Source organism: Paramisgurnus dabryanus, chromosome 15, assembly GCF_030506205.2.
Source record: "Paramisgurnus dabryanus chromosome 15, PD_genome_1.1, whole genome shotgun sequence".
In the NCBI taxonomy this organism is placed as follows: Eukaryota; Metazoa; Chordata; class Actinopteri; order Cypriniformes; family Cobitidae; genus Paramisgurnus; species Paramisgurnus dabryanus.
Genome location: NC_133351.1, coordinates 32,191,591 through 32,212,421, shown reverse-complemented (window position 1 = coordinate 32,212,421; position 20,831 = coordinate 32,191,591). Strand labels below are relative to the sequence as shown.

Sequence of the window (20,831 nt, the reverse complement as noted above, 5' to 3'; positions counted from 1 at the left end):
ACAGCATTGGACAAGCACAGCACAGGCACTGGGAAGTCTCTAAGAGACGGCGGAGATCACAACCTACCAAAGGCAGTGAGAGGTCCGAACAAATGGAGGAAAAATTTAACCCAAGAGCAGAGAGCTGCAAAACAGGGCTCAACCACTGATCTATATAAATGACTGGATTGCGCATAGAACGCTTGACGTAACCGAGTGAGGTGAAGCCAGCGCAGAGTTCGAGCCGCCATCTTGGTATACCCAACCGGCAGAGAGCGCCATTGACTTCCATTCAAAATTATGATCAAAATTTACCCCCTTTACAGCGTATAAGTTACATAAGGTTAATTTTTAGGATATGTGTACGTTAATTATTTGTTAATTCTGGTGTTATTTGCAATGTTTATGTTTTAATCGGGCAGGATAATGGATTTAGAAAAAACCGTTAAAGTGAGTGTGTCTGTTGCATTTGTTAATGACACGGGTATAAATAAAGCTTTTTTTGACATTCAGCTACACTGTGACGGTCAGCGTTATTTCTCTAAATAAGTTTAGGTAACATGTAAGTTTAGATAACATAATTACAAAACTAGCAAATTATTGCATGCACATACGGTACAAAGCATGATTATTTATTTAGATTTCAGAATGAGCACGTTTATTGTCATTAATACTAAATATGCTGCGGTCTATCTGCTGATCTGATACTGTAATAAAGATGAATGTATAATAACTGTTTAAAACGCAAATTGTACAACTTTCAGTAAATAACTATTTACATGCTTTGGACGTTTGTGTTGTAATAATGTGCATGGTAACTTCACATATAAAAACGAAGACGAGTAAAGTGAGGTTTTATCATTAAAATCTGATAACGTCCATTGATTTAATAGAACGTTTGGGTATACCAACATGGCGGCGCGGTGGCTTCACAAGTGTGACGTCATGCGCAATCCAGTCATTTATATAGATCAGTGGGCTCAACTGGAATCAAGGGAAAGCATCAAAAAGCCCTTCTGGGGAAGGCCCAGTGATTACCTAAGGAAAACCGTTGGGGACTTAAAAAGCAAGCAACTCAAGGGGTGGCAAGCCTACAAAAAAAAGTTCAAACCGGCTATACAAAAGGTAACCGGTCGAAGAGGAAACTGCTTCTCCGCAAGCAAAACTGAAAAAATAAAATTTAACACAGAAAAGGGGGAAACCAAGTTGGAAAATGTGCCCTGAAAAAAGGAAGGGCACAACCTAGGCCCACAGCCGTCAACCAGGTTGGCCGTCCGCAGCCGACACCACACGAGACGAAACTGCCTGAACCCTTAGGTTATAGAACCTCACAAAGGTATTAGGAGTGGCCTAGCCTAGACTATTCTAGTAAAAGTTCAGATGAGGATTCAAATCTGAGTTCATGTTTACTGTATGTAAAACAAAACTATAGATCCTATGTGATTCTGTTGTTCATATTTTAGGAATTAAAAGGATTTTAGCACAGTCACAAAAATACAAGAGTTCCTTTACTGATAAACATCTAACACGGTGTATTTTTACTGTTGTGAGAGTTGCTTTGAGTTCCCTAGATTTTTGTATTTCCTCACGTTTATGTTTATGTCAAGTGTTGACTGCAAGTTAAACCAGTTATCTATCATTTTGAGTGATCTGTTGTGAATTATTAAGAGAGTTCCCCTATTTGTATTTTTGTGTATTTCCTCATGTTGTTTATGTCAAGTTTTGACTACAAGTTAAACTAGTTTTTCATGGTTTTTTTTAATTATCAAAGTGGACCAGCAGGACCTAAAGAGAGACTGAAACAACACACAACGGTGTTGGGAGCATTTGAAATACTGTATAATCCAAAACAAACTAAACTAATGAGACAGAAGTAATAGACTTGATTATGTATTGAGGAAAATATATCTGTGAGTGTAAAGATGCTCTTTATGTGAATCTCAGTTAAGATTAAAATGTTTTCATTCAATGGAAATGACAATCAGGTATGAGCGAGTGTCCTGTTTTTCAAGGTCCTCAGATAAAATGTTGATGCTCATCAGACTGAAAAAGGTTTCAAAAATACTGAATGAGATTGGAAACAAATGGAAGATCACACCAGTCGTGGTAGAATTCATTCCAGCATAAGAATCTTAGGTGCTGATGAACATTTGGTGTTTATTTTGCTACATCTGGGTCAGGCTGGTTTATCATCATCATCCAGAAACCATTAAATTGTGAATTATACTACAGGGTATAGGATATTTAAAAATAGTTTTACATTGTTGCCAAATAAATTGGTTATGTTTTTCTGTAAAGTCGCTTACAAATATTGATAGTCACGGGTCGCACAGGAGACAGCAGTTTTTTCCCACCCTAATCCTGCTTCTAATTGGCTCTGACCCAGATGGCAACGAGTACTAGCCAATCAGAAGCAGAGCAGGGCAATCATTTTTTTCTGGTTAGGAAAATGTAGTCAGTGAGTGATGTAAACCTTAAATTAATGAACGAGTTGCGACTGATGGTGACTGACTGGACTGTAGAAGAGTTTTGGAGAAACAAATGCCTGGTACAAAGTGGGCGAAATATGGGAAGAAATATAACGAAGACTGGGTGAAAAAGAAAGGAGTAAAAGAATGGATTCAACCTGTCGTGTGAGACAACTCAAAAGCACTGTGCAGAGGGATTCCAGCAGAATCTCAAAAACAAAAAACAACATCTGTGGCTGCAAGCAATTAAACGTGCAAACTGGGACAATGCGAAGATTCAACAGTTCACAATCGTCTCTGTAATAAAACACACCTGATGTCAGATTAGAATAGAGAGATACGATTCATGACCTCAACAGTGACATATCTCAATGAAAACACCCACCAGGTACAAATAAAATCACAATCTATATTTTATACACTTCTGTAATTAAACAATGCCTATTCAACAAATACAATAAAAAAACGGTCCAGTGGTCAGGAGATAATATTTACAGATCAGTAATAAAAATATCCTCTTCATTTGAAAAACACACACACACACATATGCGTGAACTATAACAGTCTGCAGATGTGAATTTCATCACTAACATGTTGTGTTAAAAACAACGCTCATCTGTATGAAAACAAAACAAAAATGTCCTTCAGTCATCTTAATCGCTCCAACTTTTGGTCCAGATTATCAGACACACACATATTAAAGCGTGGTGACGTCACTGTTGGCGGTTTCTGTAAGGTTTGTGCCTGCTGTGCATTTTCCCATAAGTGTTTGTTTTTGGGCCGATGCGGTTTTAAGCTCCATGGGTATGAAGATGTTTGAAGCACAATGTTCACTCAGATATTCTCCTCCTTTCTCCTCATAATCCTGACGGCTGATCCAGCCCAGACCTCCAGTCGGGTTCCTGAGAGCCCACTCACGAGCTCCAAACCATGAGTCCAGAGCGGGTCGAGCCGCCACAGACACCTGCCAGACAACAGAAACATCATCCTAAGATCAATCTGATCTTACAACTCTTTAACAAATGATATCAGAAAGAATCATGAAACTATGAGAATTTTGTCTCTTAAACTGGTTTTTCATCTTACTATAGTTTCTTATGAATGGGAAAAACAAGTGTATAAAAATCTATGACTGTGCTTTCATGGCCGCATTTACACTGCATGCTTGAAGTCACTTCATTATGATTTGTTTCTCTCATGTAACACAGATCGGATATGACCCACAAACATGAAAGCAGAAAAAAGCCCATAGATTTTAAAATCTTACATTCGGTTTCAGGCTGTCAGCTACATGCAACAAATCAGAATTGGGCATCAAGATATGCAGTGTAAATCCAGCCTATGAAACAATATGATTATGTTAATGAAGACTAACGTGTCTTGAAATGTAATAATCAGACCTTAAAGTAAGACTGAAAGGGTCTGATGGCCAGCAGCTCTCTCTGTACTCTCTCTCTGACTCCACTGTACTGCAGGTTACCCCCGGTTAAAAACACATTCTTCACCAGCGCCTCCTGCAGGTCAGGAGAATACCTACACAAACACACAACAATCACTACACAGTTAACATAAATGCATATGAAGTCAGCATATAAAGCCATGTTACATAACCGTGTTATTTCTGATGAAGTGTTTACATTAAAAAGTGCCTGGATGAAGCATCCTGGATGTACTTACTGATCCAGAACAAACTGCAGTGTCTCTATCAAACCCATCTGCTCTTCACCGATCAGAGACGGCTGGAATAAGACCTCCGGCGCTCGCACGCGCTCCGTGCCCACAAACAGCTGATGATACTCCGCCATGTTAAACGACGCCTTTCACACAGCACACCGAGCAAGAACATACAAGCAAATACACAAGCAGACCTTAACATCATCAAAAAAACTGAATATTAATAAATGATTGATAAGATAAATTACCTGCAAGGCACTGGAGGTTTTCACACACTCACTGCTGTCCTCGTTTAAATCTGAATCCAGGACGTTTCCTTCATCCACAAGTGAGTCCACCTCTGAAATCTGATTCAACAAATGACTATCAGAGATTCATGAATATAAATATTTTTTTTTTATAAATGATTTTAATAGTTACACGATGATGAGTCTATGAGCTCTGAACATTAAACATGACGTGTACAGTGTGACCACATAGAGATGACATTTACACAGCAATTACAGCTGCAGAACGCTTTTATAAAGTACAAGAATAATATATGAAGTGAAATCATGCCGTTCATAACTAAACTAGTATACTGACAAAACACAGAAACAATCATTCGCAACATCAGAAGTGTTTCTGACTGAGGAAATATTAAAACGTCGCTCATATAAACCTCAATGAGACAGATTTTCTTCAATCTCATTATACAGATCTTTCCTTCCATCTTTCTTTCTATAAAATGTGATGAGTTTCACGACTAAAGTTTTACTCGAAATCTCATAACTTGATGTCTTTATTGTTGATAAGTTGTGAGCTTACTCTCTGGCGAGAGATCACAGCTTATTTACATCTAAATTTGTTTTGTTTTGTTAGCACTAAAGTGAATATGTGAAAAATAAGTGTGTCTCCAGTCTGTTTCCATCCAACTGGTGTTTAATTGTTAAGATGTCGCAGAAGTTTTGGTGTATGAAAAAAAAATCTAACCTTCAGCCGTTTCCATTTATATTTGTGTGTATATCGCAAATTATCTACCTTTTGTGTCCCAAGCTGTTTAAAAAAAGAAATAGTGTATTTGGATTTTGTGCGGGAGTAGAAGAACAGATTGATATCCGTTTTTCCAAGACGCATTTATGTGGTCGAATGTAAATGGAACCGTTTTAACAAATCAGATCAAAGACAACACATGAAGTGACCAGGTGAAAAAGTCCCAAATAATATTCAGCCCTAAATCAGTTAACAGAAATGTTTTAATCGTTTTAGTAAACTGTAATAACCCTGCTTAGGTACAGAAATGAAAGAAAATGAACAGAGGAGCAGGCCAAATCGAAATCATGTGACACCACTTTTTTTAACAAAAATTGTTTTCAATCTAGTTTTTTTGCAACATTCGAAGTACTGAAGTGTAATTTATGTTCTAAAGTTAAACAGACAAACATTGTGTCATTTCCATCAGCTTAACCTGTAAACAATTGGATGCCTTTAATCTTTTTGCAAAAAAGCATGGATGGAAACACGGCTCTTGACATGTGACACATGAACCTAACAGCACACATCTACTGAAGCAAAACGCTTAAACTTGTGTTGACAAACCTCAGACTTCACAATCCTGTGCTGCTCAATGCTCAGACTGAGTTTATGAATGTAAGACTGAAGCTCTTCAGCAGAGTCCATGTTGAGTTCCATCAAACTCCTGTGAAAAAGCTCCACAGATCCCTCCTCCAGGAGCTCCTGAACAACACAACACAAAAACTCAACACAACACACAGTGTGTTTATATATATGTGTGTGTGTGTGTGTGTTTGTGTGTACCTGCACAGACAGCAGTGTCTGCAGACGTTTCTGATCTTCCTGTAGCTTCTCTTCTCTCCGTCGATTGTTAATTTCCTGCAGTCGTCTGAGTTGTTGTGCTTTCCTCTCATTCCTCTCCTCAGTGCTGTTGCTCAACACTCGGCCAGAGAACGGCAGCTGAACACGGTGAACTTCTTGCTCATAAAACTCAGCACTTCGCCACTTCTCCAGCTCTGTTACACAACATTAAAAGAAAAAACATCAGTCAGATGAACCTGATGCTGAATTACCCAGAATGCAGTACGACATGATAAAAAAAAGAATCAAATTAAGTTTATTATTATTTACACTGATAGCAGAAAATGATATTGCACAGACATTCAGCTGGTGTGAGCTGCACTGACACTTTACCCGGTTATCTTTCAGTACTTTGCATGAGTCACTGATGTTTACAGTGTGACCTTTTATCTGGTCAAAAAGCTTTATTTTCTTTTTAAGTGGTTTAAAAACAAATTTGCCTCCACCTGTTTGAATAACTGGCAAACATTCATAGTGAAATGTTTCTCTGTATGTGAGAGAAGTGATTTTGAAATGTGACTTGAAGTTTTACCGTTCTGGTAGTCGAGTGAGACGTAGCTGTGATGATGAAGCAGTTCCTCCATACGACTCAGCGTGATGGCGTTCTGATGCACAGGATATTTTAACTGCAACAGTCTCTGAAGATACGCCACCGCCTCACCTCCACCCACATTCACACGCTTACAGTTCCCTGCATCCAGCCTGTATAAAAGTCATTGATTCATGATCAGTCTGAATGACTCAAGTCAATAAGCTCAACATCAGTATCTGTACAGTTCTGAATCTGATCTATCAACAGTTGTGAATACACCTGTAAAGTCTATATAGCCCTTTTCACACAGACATAATGGAAAATACACAGACAATTCAAGTCAATGTTTTGCTCAAACTTAAGATCTTGGGTTAACAACATAAGCCCAATGTATTTTCATGCTTTATACTATGAAATAAAAGGCATCATTAGTGAGATTAGGAGGTCACTTGATGTTTAGGGCGCGCACAGTGCTTGCTGGGACCTGTAGTGCAATGCTGTACATAACGAATGGAAGCGGGTCAAGATCAAAAAACGTTTATCATTGCGCGGGCCAGATTCAAATGTGCAGCAGTCCTTAGTTGACATGTGTTATATGGGATTGCTGTGAAGAACCTTTAAAGCACATTTATTTTTAAGACTAAATGTCCCGCAAACTTTTGGGTTGGCCTACAAAATAAATAATCTCCGCGGCACTCTATAACAAAACACAAAGCATGTGAAACAACGCGATAAAAAAATGTGGTATAGAAGAATTACATTTTGATAAATGGAAACTAAAATCCAATGATATTCCTTGACTTAGATGGAAAAAATATATAAATTTCCCTGACTCTGAATGTCTGGAATAGACCTTTTAAAATTACATGATATTCCAGAAATTCCATGACCCGTGGGAACCCTGTACAGAGGCCTGCGAGACAGACAGACAGCGAAACAGAGGCACAGTGACACAGAGTTAAGATAGGCTTAAGGTACCTGCCATTGATGACGGGCAACACATGGGAACAGTGATACCCTGAGGACAGCACCAGACCTGTGTGTGATGAATCCACTCCATGAGTGACACAGTTATTATAGAAGCTGAAGAGACTGTCCACACCGTACGACACCTGTGGGACTCCATAACACTCAAAGAGAAGCTCAGACATCATCTGTCTACAGTGCAGAGGATTACAGGGAGGCTCAGTAACAACCACAGGATGATCAACAAGACCCTGAAGACACACAAACACATTCATGCATTGAGTGAATCGTTATTTAGCTGCTCCTTCACATAAACGTCTAATAAATGTCTACACTACCAGTGATGAAAAGATCTTCGGACATCACCTGTGTGTTTATGCCGAGGTGCGTGAAGATGTAATCAAACACAAGCTCCTGTATGTCACAGTTGACCACCGCGTTGCGGTCAAACGCGCTCTTCAGCGTCCAGCGCAGCGGCTCCAGGTTCGCGATGTCATTACCGACCTGCGATTCGTTACGCGCGGCTCCTCTGCTGCGCGCCGCCACCGATCTAAACACGAGCAGCGGCGACACGCCGGACGCCCAGCCCGCGCGGCACTGGTACGAGCCGTTATCCACCACTACGGGCGACGAGACACATTCCGGTTCGACTGTAAATATCGGGTCGGGCGCGCACTTATAGTCCTGAAACGAGTATACGGGAGGTTTGTTACTCATTGCGTACGAGCATTAGGGGCTGCGTCTTCTTCGCATTGATGAGAGTCGCTTCACACACGCGGATCATTAGCGCCGCCTGCAGTACGCGGGGTCATCTTGGATGAGAGGGGGTTCAGCGAAAAATCGTCAGCTGTCAGCAGGAAGTTGCTGCCACTGGCAGCAGACAGTACCTGACACTAAAACCGGAAACCAGAGGAGGCTGTAAGCGGCAGCAAGACAAATAAATAATTATAAACATTTCTAATACGTATTTAAATAATGTCAGTATTATCTGATTAAAAAGATTTATGGAATATAAACAAAGAAAAAGATCATTTGGCCAAACGTTAAATTGCAGCTGAATATTTATGAATGCGTGTAAATCAATGTTTGTGTGAAATAATGAAAGATATGCACAAACACTAAAACCGGAATAAAGAGGAGGCTGTCAGCGGCACCAAGACAAATAAGTATAATTTCTAATACTTATTTAAATAAGTATAAATGTCAGTATTTTCTGATTAAAAAGGTTTATTGAATTTAAACAAAGAAAAAGAGAATTTGGCCAAACGTTAAATTCCAGCTGAATATTTATGTATGCATATGCGTCTAAATCAATGTTTGTGTGAAGTAATGAAAGAGATGCACAAAAACACCTAGATAAATGAATTCATATTTATATGAGGCACTTCCCACTAGATGTACTGTATGTTGTACTGTATGTTGTATATTTATTTTACAGGCCAAACACACACGCCTAAATGACAAAGAGAGACAGGTCTCACCAATGACCTTTATTTTAAATATTTTTATTTTGCTTGTTTTTTTACATTAGTAACTCAAGATGTAGTATTCTTAGGCTTTGCTAAGAACCAATCATATGTTACTGTTTTGAGATACTGTGTTCCTATTGGCTACGGCATATGTCAATCACTTGACGTAAGACGGTGTTTAGGAAGTCTAGTGTGTGCACTGATGCTGGAGAGTACCGGCAAAATTGTATCCTGAAAGAAGTTAATAAAATCCTCATCTAGATAATATACTGTGTGTCGGATCATCAATACATAAAGAATAACACAACATGGTGTCAGAGTGAACGGATTGCACGAAAATGGATACGTCTGGAGTCCCGATGCCCACGATGAACTGGGAAGCAACGAACCTGCCAGAAGCATGGCGCAAGTTTCAGCAACATGCGGAGCTGATGTTCAGCGGACCGCTAAAAAAGAAGGGTGAGGATGAAAAATGTAGCTATCTTCTCCTATGGGTCGGAGAAAAAGGCCGTGATATTTTTAATACATGGTCTCTGTCTGCAGACGAAGCAAAGGTCTTAAAATCGTATTACGACCGCTTTACAGCATATGTAGAACCCAAGGCAAACGTCATATTTGCTCGTTATAAATTTCACGAGAAAATACAGGGAGATCGCGAGCCCTTCGAGCACTTTGTGACTGACCTGCGTCTGCTTGCTAAAGACTGTAATTATGCAAATAGCGACGAGATGATCCGCGATCGCATTGTTTTTGGGATACACTCACCGAAAGTGAGAGAGAAACTTTTGAATGCAGGCTCTGAATTAACACTTGAAAAAGCGATAGATATCGCTAGATCTCACGAGTTAGCTCAAGCACAGCTGAAAACCATCTCAAATGGTATGAGTACTTCACGTGAACATGCAGTGCACTCAGTTTTTCGTAACATGCCACAAGGGGCTGTTTCAAAGCAACACAAAGCTAAACACACAAGGAAATACAGTGAGAATCTGCAACACAGAAATGCAACTTCAGTACACCCAAAAGGATGCGGTTACTGTGGAAACAATTTTCATGTTAATCGATCTCAATGTCCTGCAAGAGGAAAAGTATGCAAAATATGTGGCAAACTAAATCATTTTGCAAAAGTATGTCATTCTAACAGTGAGAAAACTGTGCATGCAATAAGCAAAGGAATCTCAGACCAGACTGAGGAGAGTGATGATGAGCTGTTTATTGACTCAGTCACACAGGGCGAACAAAGCTCAGAGACAGAACAGGCTTTTGTAAACATTAAAGTAGGCCCTAAACAACTCGAAATCAGGTTCAAACTGGACACTGGATCCGCTGCCAACGTCATTCCCATACATGAGTATGCCAAGTTGAGTACCCATTGCACTTTACAACAGACATCTCGCCTTCTGATTGGATACGGTGGAGAACACTTGTTGGTAAAAGGCAAATGTGACCTGAAATGCAAACACAGAGACATTGAAATGATCATGACATTTTATGTGGTTGACACAGTTGCACCTCCTGTCATAGGTCTAAAAGGCTGCATAGACTTTGGCCTAATTAAGCTTGTACTATCCGTAACACAAACACAGATGGAAACGCCGGTTTTGAAGGAATTCGCAGATGTTTTCAAAGGAATTGGACTGTTTCCCGGCGAGTGTACCATACACTTGGACCCGGATGCAACCCCAGTGGTCCACCCACCTAGACGCATTCCTCTCGCACTACGCAGCCGTCTTAAAGATGAGCTTGATAGCATGGAACAGCAGGATGTTATCATTAAAGTCACAGAGCCAACTGAATGGGTTAACTCAATGGTTGTAGCGGAAAAGCCACGCACAGGACGATTACGCGTGTGCCTAGACCCGAGGGATCTCAACAAAGCTATTAAGCGACCTCATTACCCATTGCCCACGCTTGAAGACTTAACATGCAAGCTAGCTGGTGCTCAATTCTTTAGTGTTCTCGATGCCAGATCGGGGTACTGGGCTATTAAGCTCACTGAGGAGTCGTCAAAACTGACTACGTTTAACACAGTCTTTGGACGTTACCGTTTCCGACGCCTTCCCTTTGGATTAATTTCAGCCCAAGACGAGTTCCAGCGGAAAATTGATGAAACATATGAGGGTCTAAATGGGGTCATGGCCATTGTTGATGATGTTCTCATTTTCGGAAAGACCAAAGCAGAGCATGATGAGAACCTACTTGCAATGCTCCAGCGTTCTAGACAGAGAGGAGTCAAGCTCAACCCAGAAAAAAGCATCATCTGTGCGACAGAAGTGAGCTACTTCGGACATCTACTCACTGCTGATGGGATAAAGCCAGACCCTAAAAAAGTCGCTGCTGTAAGAGACATGGAGCCCCCAAAAGACAAAGGAGAACTCGAGACGGTGCTGGGTATGATCAATTATCTCTCTAAATTTGCACCTGGCCTTGCTGATGTCAACGCACCACTACGTCAGCTCCTGAAGGAGTCTAGTGAGTTTGTTTGGGATGCCCAACATGAAAAAGCCTTCAAGAAAATAAAAGATTTGCTCACAAGTGAACCAGGCCCAGTCTTAGCATATTTTGACCCTGTCAAAGAGCTCAGGTTACAGGTCGACGCCTCCAAGTATGGGCTTGGGGCAGTTTTGCTACAAAATGAAAGGCCGATTGCATATGCATCGAAGTCCCTCTCTGAGAGTGAAATCAATTATGCTCAAATTGAAAAGGAGCTTTTTGCAGTGCTATTTGGCTGTAAACGTTTCCATCAATACATCTATGGCCGCCACATCATTATCGAGAGTGACCACAAGCCCCTGGAATCAATCATGAGGAAACCCCTGGCATCAGTTCCTCCAAGGCTACAGAGAATGATCCTTCAGCTACAGAAGTACAACTTCACCATCGTACATCGACCAGGCAAGGACATCCCTGTGGCCGACACGCTCTCAAGAAAGTCACTTTCTGACCAAGACATGAGCCTTACTGAAGGCATGGACATCCAAGTACACACTGTGTACAGCAGCCTTCCTGTCAGTGACTCAAAGCTGGAGGAAATAAGAGTTGAAACAGAAAAGGACCCTCAGTTTCAGAAACTACAGGAAGTCATACAAAATGGATGGCCTGAGGAAAAGAAAAAATGCCCCATGATTGTGTCAGAATTCTGGAATCACCGCGATGAGCTTTCATATCTGCATGGAATCATCTTCAAAGGTGAAAAGATTGTAATGCCCACAAGTCTTCGGTCAGACATGTTATCACGTATACATGCCAGTCACCTAGGCATTGAGAAATGTAAGCAGAGAGCCCGTGACATCATGTTTTGGCCTGGGATGGGAAAAGAAATAGAGTGCATCATTAGCAAATGTTCAGTCTGCCTCACATATCGCCCTTCCAACACCAAAGAGCCCATGATCAGTCACAAAATCCCAGATAGGCCATGGCAAGTAGTGGCTACCGATTTGTTTACCTGGAACAATGAGGACTATTTGGTGACAGTTGATTACTACAGCAGATATTTTGAGCTGGACAGACTTCACAGCACAACTTCTGCTGCTGTTATACACAAGCTAAAAGCTGCCTTCGCACGACATGGGATCCCAGAGACCGTCATCTCAGACAACGGTCCTCAGTATAGTTCGGGTGAGTTTGCATCTTTTGTTAAAGCATGGGAATTCACACATACCACCACAAGCCCATACTATCCGCAAAGTAACGGATTGGCAGAGAAATCTGTGCACACTGCAAAAATGTTGTTGGAAAAGGCAAAGGCTGATAGAGGTGACCCGTACCTCAGTCTCCTGGAATATCGAAACTGCCCAGTTGATGGTTTTAAGTCCCCGGCTCAGCTGTTAATGAGTCGCCGTCTCCGATCAACCCTTCCCAATACCAATCAGCAGCTCCTACCAAAGGTCATCAGCTGTAAAGATGTCAGAGCAAAAAGGCTGCACAAACAACAGCGCCAGAAGAGCTATTATGACAGATCAGCTAGACCCTTACCTCAACTCACAGAAGGACAGGCAGTCAGAGTACAGGAACGAGGATACTGGAAGCCAGCTACCATCATCAAACCAGCCAATACTGAGAGATCATATCACGTGTGTACGTCTGATGGACAGGAATACCGACGAAACAGACGTCATCTCATGAACGTACCAGAACCGCACAGTAATGACTCTTATCAGGTTTTAGGTGATACCAATAAGGAGCCTTGTACAACATCTGAAAATGACATTTCAGATACACCTGAGCACACCGATGTTTTTCCCAAACCCACTGTTTACAGAACCAGATACGGACGACAGATAAAACCCAGAGATATTCTGGATTTGTGAATGTACAAGGGTGTAGGCGGATCGCTGCCCTTTCAATTGAAGAATGTATACTGTTCATTATAGTTGTATAAATGCTTTCAATATGTTAGCGCTGAAAGTAAGTGTTCACACTGTTATTTTGAATACATAATAATTTAATTTTTCTTCCTGTAATGTGAACAATAATATTTTGTCTCATTTAGAAAAAGGGGGATGTAGTATTCTTAGGCTTTGCTAAGAACCAATCATATGTTACTGTTTTGAGATACTGTGTTCCTATTGGCTACGGCATATGTCAATCACTTGACGTAAGACGGTGTTTAGGAAGTCTAGTGTGTGCACTGATGCTGGAGAGTACCGGCAAAATTGTATCCTGAAAGAAGTTAATAAAATCCTCATCTAGATAATATACTGTGTGTCGGATCATCAATACATAAAGAATAACACAACACAAGAAACAGGCACATTAACACGTTGTGTAATATGCAAATTATCCAAACTTTATAAGCTAAGTATTATAACCAATTTAATATGCAATCCTTCAGAACATTAGAAACCGGTGTTGTTATTTTATACTCCAAGTGTTGCTTTAATGTAAAGTATTAAGAGTTGAGAATATATATTATATTGTTTAATAAAAGACACATATACAGTTTTGTATTAAAAAGTTAATTAGAGTAGAAAGCTTTGGATACATGTATAAGAAAGAAAGATTTTGAGTGATTGAATTGATTAAATACTTTATTGAACAACAATCAACATGAAGTGTTCAAAAGGATAAAAATACAAAAAGCCCATAGGCTTATTTCCATTGTGGTCCTTAAGATATAAAACATAAGAAATACAGTACCCTTTGGTGCATGATTTGCAGAAGAGCATAATTGCATGATTTGAGACAAAGAAACTTCTTCATAAACATATACACATAATATTAGGGGCACTCCCTAGTAGATGTCAGAAATCAGAATCACGAACAACAATCCTGGAGGTATTTACAAGACTTTCAGAACAGAACTGATGTGTTATACAGAGTTATTCCTCCTGTAGCATCATGCACCACTCACTGCAAACCCCTGGATGGGTGTTTTCGGAGTAAAAGCCTTGCATCTCTCCTCGTTTTCCTCTTCCAACATAACCTAGAGGATTCATAAGAAAATGGAGACATTAATACATAAATAACCTTAACAGTAGAAAAGCATGCACAGACATATTCCCATTGCATTTTGCCATGAACCTAACAGTGATCACAATTTCATGCTTAATTTGCACACCTGGTAAGCAGTTATTGTACACTTCATTGCAGTGTTGGCTGAAGTGTAAACATTTTCTAAAGGTCCTGGGATGGCTCAGACTTTGTACTCCATTTAGTTACACCTGTATATTGAAATGATAAAAATAATAAATGAGCATTACAAATATAAACATTCAGAGAAATTTAATGATATGGCACCATTTTAAACATCTTTAAATCAAATATGTAAAAGAAAATGAATACCATCAAGCCAGCCGAAGTGTGCCTGTCCACCAGACTTCTGAATTTGGAACAAACCAAAGAGAGATTTAACAATGCAGCAGCATCACCCTCCTCCAGGACCACGTGAAGAAGAACTTCTGACAGGACAGCATCTGGCAACTATTGGGTATTATAAACAAACCCAAAAATTACTGCAATTTCCAAACATCACAGCCTAAGCTCCCTAAAAACAGAAGTCCATCATATGGGAGCAGGTTATACTTAACACATGTATAAGGCATTTGCTATAAAGCTACTGTAATAGTTAGTGAGGGTAAAGACTTTTAGTGTTTGCGTAATATTGAATGTGCTGCTACCATCAAGATGTTCAAGATGTACTCTGATGTTCTGCACTTCTTTCTCCTGCCATTTTGTCTCATCCTTGAATGCTTCCAACATGGTTGATGTGCACTGCTTCTTCCTAAAAATAAAAACAAACAAACAAAACAAAAATTAATTCACTTAAGTTAGTAAGATTTTGGAAATGTAATGGCTTCTTACCCGTCATAACTGATAGTCAGATACACAAAAGGTGAAGGCAGAAATAGAAGAGTAGTTGTTAAAATAACCGTTTTGTCAATTGTTATAGTAAAAGAAAAAAATCAATAAGTTGATGGATATCACACAATCACTTGAAAAATTAAACACAAAAGTATGAACAGTGTTGCACTTGTATCTTCTATACATCCAGTCAAACAACATTCATTTTATATTATTCAGTAGACTCTTGTTAACACGTTAACAAACGTTAATATTTAATCGTAAACGTTATATTTGAAGTACGTTATTAGCCCCCTAACATACAGCAACAATTATGATGTAACATGGTACACAAACTACGTTTCTAACACGAATTGGAATAAATTTAACGTTTAAACTAAAATAGGCAAAGTTACACTATCGTTTACTAAGATAATAGTTAAAATCAAACTTACATTCATTACTCCGTTTAAAACTTACCGGTGCTCGATCAATCGCTGCCATTACTAAAGCATGCAATGGCTGCTGTTGTAGTTATATGTGATTGGTTGAGTTCACGTTGGTCGATATTGATTGGCTGTTAACGACTGTCAGGTCCCTCCTACCTTCAGGCTGTCAATGGCAGCCACTTCCTGCTGCCGGCTGCCGATTTTTATCTGAACCCCTACTGGCCCTGTCCCAAATGGCACACTCCGGACTTGTGGTCCTCCTCGGAGTCCACACTTTGATGACATCACGTAGTCCAGACTTTAGGGACCCTTGATGCGAGTCCACGTGGGTGCACCGGAGTCGTATTTTGGGACAGACTCGAGCATCACACCGGAAAATAGGTAGAGAAGTTGCCCGTCAGTGTGAACTCCTCCCTTCCGTCGTCTGATTGGTTCGATTGCCCTTTCGCAAGGACTTCTGGGTTGGCAAAGTGCGCGAAGCCTGCTGCAGTGCGGGCTTCGCTGAAGACCGCATCAAGGGGGCAAAGGAGGCGCTGATGAGCACACTTCAAAGCGTAAAAATGACAGATGGGACACCCTACGGACTCGTAGACTAAGCGAGAACGCGCAATTTAAGGCCACGAGACCGAAAGTCCACATGAAGTGCGCCATTTGGGACAGGGCCAAAGTCTTGGATGGTGCCAGTCCATCGTGACATCGAAGTCTCGCGAGAACAGGCATTGTGATGTCATACTCAGATCAGTCTGCGCAGCGGCTGATTGCGTTTCTAATACTTTGTCGAAAGAGTAATGACGTTTTTATTATTTTACAGACTGCTCTCACTGAATTGTACTAATTTTAAGAATTGTTTTTAATGGACTAATTTTCACCCAGTTAAAGGTCAATGGTTAAAATATCCTAATAACTATGTTTGCCTTGTGTGTGTTTTTGTTGTTGTTTTAATGATAATTGATAGTTTAATTATAGATAATAATTTACTGGATAGTTTTCATTGTATGTAGAAAACAAGAATATTATAATATGCATAAAATACAAGACAAACATGTAAATGTACGTAATAAAGATGATAACAATTTTTCTTCTACGTGTGAGCGTGCGTGCGTGCGTGTCTGTGTTTTACTTTCAGGGGTTTGGAAGTCAATTTATTTAAGATCATGGATCTTTCAAAGCAGATATTGTGTATGAGACATGACAGATAGTACTGCCACCTGCTGTATGTGTCATTCATCTTACATTCATATCTCCAGCATCTGCTTTAATTCACACTTTCATCTTTTGTAAGTAGATTTATTCCAGGAGTGGCTGGAAAGATCAGACCTTTGATTTGAGCCTGATCTGATCTGCTCTTTCTTTTAGCAGGTGTGTCTTTGTGAAGCTGTGACTCCATCTTCACTCATATCCATTCATTAGACACAAAGATGGAAAATACACAGTTTAATACATAGTTTAACATTTACTTTGCATGTCATTAACATTATATTGTTAACAGTTATATGCAAATATATGTTGACTTTATACATTTTTAATGTGATTAATGTAATTTATGTGCGGCAGGATTTGCACTGATCTAGAAACAGCTGTTATATATAGACCGTACTCTATATACTGCCAGCCATAAATAAGCTGTAAATTCAACAAATGTAACTTTTCAATAATAAATACTACTGGCTGGTACAAACTTGGCAGGATGGTCGTAAATGTGTCAGACATTATTGATGCTAAAGTATAATAACTTTTTGACCAAAATAATCACAGTAATACGGAGCCCTTAAGGGGAAATGGAGAAAAAATTAAATAAGTTTAGAGATACTAATGACAAAAAGTGTTTTAAAAGACCAAACCATAACTGCATCAAGAAATTCAATGGTCAGATTTGACTTTGTATTTTCTCTGGTTGATTGATGATAAACTTGCAAATATTTGTAACAGTATTAATTAGATGAAGCATCGTGACCATTAAATCAGTATGATCTGAATGTTTTGATGCTGTATGGGTATACCTGAAATGTTTTTATTTTCATGTGACCTGTATGTTCATTCACCTAATAAGACATAACTGCCACAAAAAATAACTACTGGCTTACTGTAGGTACAATTAACCATGGATTATCCTAATAAATAACTCATTAGTAATGTTAAAAATAAGAAACATCTGATAACGCAACAAACAATAAGGTGGAATGGGAAAAACTGTGAAAAATTATAAAATAGTATCATTTATTTAAATATATAAATATAAAAATGAACATTGAACACGACATTTTAAACAATGGCAGATGGAAGAGAGAAAATAAAAGCACTTGTAGGCAGGCTGTATCTGTACTGTATTGATGGATTGTGTTTAGTGATGGAGACAGTCGTTGTTTTTTTCTGATCAGCTGATGTGTGAATGTTTTCTCTCATCTGCTTCTATTTCTATTCATGACAGTGAAGATGAATCTCTTTGACAGTAAACACACAGATTTATTCTTCATTTAGATGTTACACTCTGAAATGGCAGTGTGATGTCTGATGGTTTTAGACCTCATGTTGTTGGGGAAGTTAAATGAGGGTGTGCTCTCTCCCTCCCTCTCTCTCTCCCTCTCTCCCTCTCTCTCTCTCTCTCTCTCTCTCTCTCTCTCTCCCCCTCTCTCTCTCTCTCTCCCTCTCTCTCTCTCTCTCCCTCTCTCTCTCTCCCTCTCTCTCTCTCTCTCTCTCTCTCTCTCTCTCTCTCTCTCTCTCTCTCTCCCTCTCTCTCTCTCTCTCCTCTCTCTCTCTCTCTCTCTCTCTCTCTCTCTCTCTCTCTCTCTCTCTCTCTCTCTCTCTCTCTCTCTCTCTCTCAGTTGAAATACAGACTCAGTTCTGCTTTTCTTTTGCAGTAAAGATGCTTCGGGCGGTTCGAGATCAGGTCAGGAAACATCCTGGAGTGAGTATTTTATTTTGCTTGTTATTCATCTTTACTCAATTCTCAATTTAAAGACACTTTATTGGCATGATTGTGTCACTTACAAATATTGCCAAAGCGTTATAAATAAAACAAGAAACATACAATAACACAATAGTAACGAAACATACAATAACACAATATTTATGCTCTCTCTCCAGCATCGATCAATACTGTAGTACTTTTATATCTGAACATTTAACAACTTTAAACATATTTTCCAAAGAAAGCAAAATATTAAATATTTGGCTATTTGATGATGGTAATTCAGTTGAAGTGAAAATATTCAGATTGATAATTAATTAATTGTGTTGTGTTTTTGGCAGCTGGTTCCACAGTTTTTCTTCATCTGTCTGGGCATGGGTGGAGCTTTTCTTTATTTGTTTCGTCTTGCAAAAGGACCTCATGTCATGTAAGAAATGTTTTTACACACACTACTGTAACTTATTCTTTATTTAAAAAATAAAATCATAAAATTTGTTCATGAAGACTCATCAAAACTATAAAAAAAAGAAAACAGTAAACGGTTGATAAATAGAAAAAAAAACTCTTTTCCATTCTGGATTCTTCTAGGCTGATTTTTTTTCAGTCCAAGTCACACATAAAATGCATGTTGATTAAATTACATTTTTGTTTTGTAATAAAAGATTCATTTGTTGTCACATTTTTATCCACATCATTTATTTTAAACATTCAGACGTGTGCTTTTAGATCATAGAGATTTTAGTCAAGTGACCATGAACTTTTGAATGATAGTGTATACTTTCTAAAGATCCTAAATATTTTGCATATTTTCTTTACAATGCAAATTAAAGCTAAAGGTTTTTTTTCTGTTTATTTTAAATATTTGGTTTTGCTATCGGCTGCTAAACCACCAGCTGGAGAAAAAGCAGTAACCCAGAGCCGTGGAATGAACTCAGCCCAACTTACCAGTACAAGGTAAATCTCCTGAGGTTAAAACACTGTACTGTACTGCATTACTCAATCTCAAACCTTTAGCTTTTTTGTTCTGATGTAATTTCTTGGTCCAACTTTTATTAAATCTTTCCATTTTCTGACAGAAAGTTAATGCAAAAGAATAAAGATGCAAATTAGGTGTGAAAATTATTGTTATGTTTTTTATAATTTGTTATCAGAAAAGGCAGTAGTTTATAAACTGAGATGAGATTAACAAACCTATCAGGACTTTACACACAGTCACAGTCTTTATATCAACAGGTGGACACAGATTTTATATTTGACATATAGCATATAGTCTTATTCAGCCTGAGTGTTAACCAATCACAGATTATTGTTACATGAAACACATTTCTCGTCATCTGCGTATTCATTTAAAATCTAGACTTTAACCTTTAACATTCAAATCTCATTTTTCTGAGGTACTCAATGGTCGTGCCGTATGTATACACAGTCTACAGTATATATTATTATAAAAATAAATGTTCTTCATTTTTTATAGTTTTAAATTTAACCAAATTGAGTGCTCAGTAAAATCAGATTCATTGACTGATCAGTCTTTAATTGATGTTAAGTTTGTTTAAAATTTCTGCGTGACAAAGGTGATGACGTCTATTGTTTCTTTCTATCAGTCAGATGTGTCTGTGTATCTAGTAAACAAACAAGCACTGTTTCTCTTTATAAGAAATTATCAAATACTGAAATAACATAATTTCTATTTCAGTTTGTGGCCATTAACACAGACTACAAAAACCTGAAGAAAGAAGGACCAGACTTCTGACTCCTGACAGAATCACAACTGATGTTTTTTATGTAGACACTGACTTCATTTTACTCCCTATTAAAAATAAAATGATTATTAAAACAAAATAAAAAAAAAATGTTTTATTGATGAATGCAACACTTGAAAAAAATGACACATCTTCCTAAAATATTTGTTGACAAAAGTTTTCATTAGAATCTGGTGAATATCTGTTTGGGGTAATTTATGTAAATGTGCAGCTTTCTAGAGACCGAGATGAAGCTGTAGAGATGATTTGAGATGATGTGACCTCACTGCAGTGTCGTGAGAAAGACGTGAGATCAGCAGATGTTTCTTCTCTTCTCTAAACAGAGATTAAAGTAGTAAAGACTCGTGGGAGAAAGACTGAACTCCCTCAGGAAGATGACCTTTAAAAACACTCCACTCAAATCTCACACTTACATGTGTTTATACACAAACTGCTACACACACAAACACACACACACACACAAACATTATCTCTCTCTTCATCATCA

General features: G+C 38.8%; 2 protein-coding genes and 1 long non-coding RNA gene across 6 annotated transcripts; 1 reads left to right on the top strand and 2 right to left on the bottom strand.

The window, feature by feature from the left end:
- Positions 1–2,836: 2,836 nt before the first annotated feature.
- actr5 (actin related protein 5) lies at positions 2,837–8,287 on the bottom strand. The gene is made up of 9 exons (XM_065293124.1): positions 7,840–8,287; positions 7,486–7,724; positions 6,508–6,677; positions 5,919–6,130; positions 5,700–5,837; positions 4,370–4,468; positions 4,125–4,264; positions 3,848–3,980; positions 2,837–3,411 (listed from the first exon to the last, which is right to left on the bottom strand). Exons 1-9 carry the CDS (start codon positions 8,188–8,190, stop codon positions 3,145–3,147), a joined length of 1,749 nt encoding a protein of 582 aa, XP_065149196.1. The 5' UTR covers positions 8,191–8,287; the 3' UTR covers positions 2,837–3,144.
- A 5,667-nt stretch (positions 8,288–13,954) lies between these two features.
- Positions 13,955–16,606, bottom strand: LOC135782675 (uncharacterized). Of its 4 annotated transcripts, none has more exons than XR_012335141.1 (5): positions 15,705–16,606; positions 15,062–15,254; positions 14,727–14,864; positions 14,503–14,605; positions 13,955–14,367 (listed from the first exon to the last, which is right to left on the bottom strand). It is a non-coding gene; the product is annotated as an uncharacterized lncRNA (long non-coding RNA). The 4 variants fall into 4 exon arrangements; XR_010545461.2 differs by having other exon boundaries at positions 15,062–15,165; positions 15,680–16,600; XR_010545460.2 differs by having other exon boundaries at positions 15,062–15,165; positions 15,705–16,599.
- Positions 16,607–18,477: 1,871 nt separating this feature from the next.
- ndufa4l2a (NDUFA4 mitochondrial complex associated like 2a) lies at positions 18,478–20,427 on the top strand. The gene is made up of 4 exons (XM_065293352.1): positions 18,478–18,578; positions 18,923–19,008; positions 19,475–19,535; positions 20,278–20,427. The coding sequence occupies exons 1-4, from the start codon at positions 18,537–18,539 to the stop codon at positions 20,332–20,334; spliced, it is 246 nt and encodes an 81-aa protein (XP_065149424.1). The 5' UTR covers positions 18,478–18,536; the 3' UTR covers positions 20,335–20,427.
- The last annotated feature ends 404 nt before the right edge of the window (positions 20,428–20,831 follow it).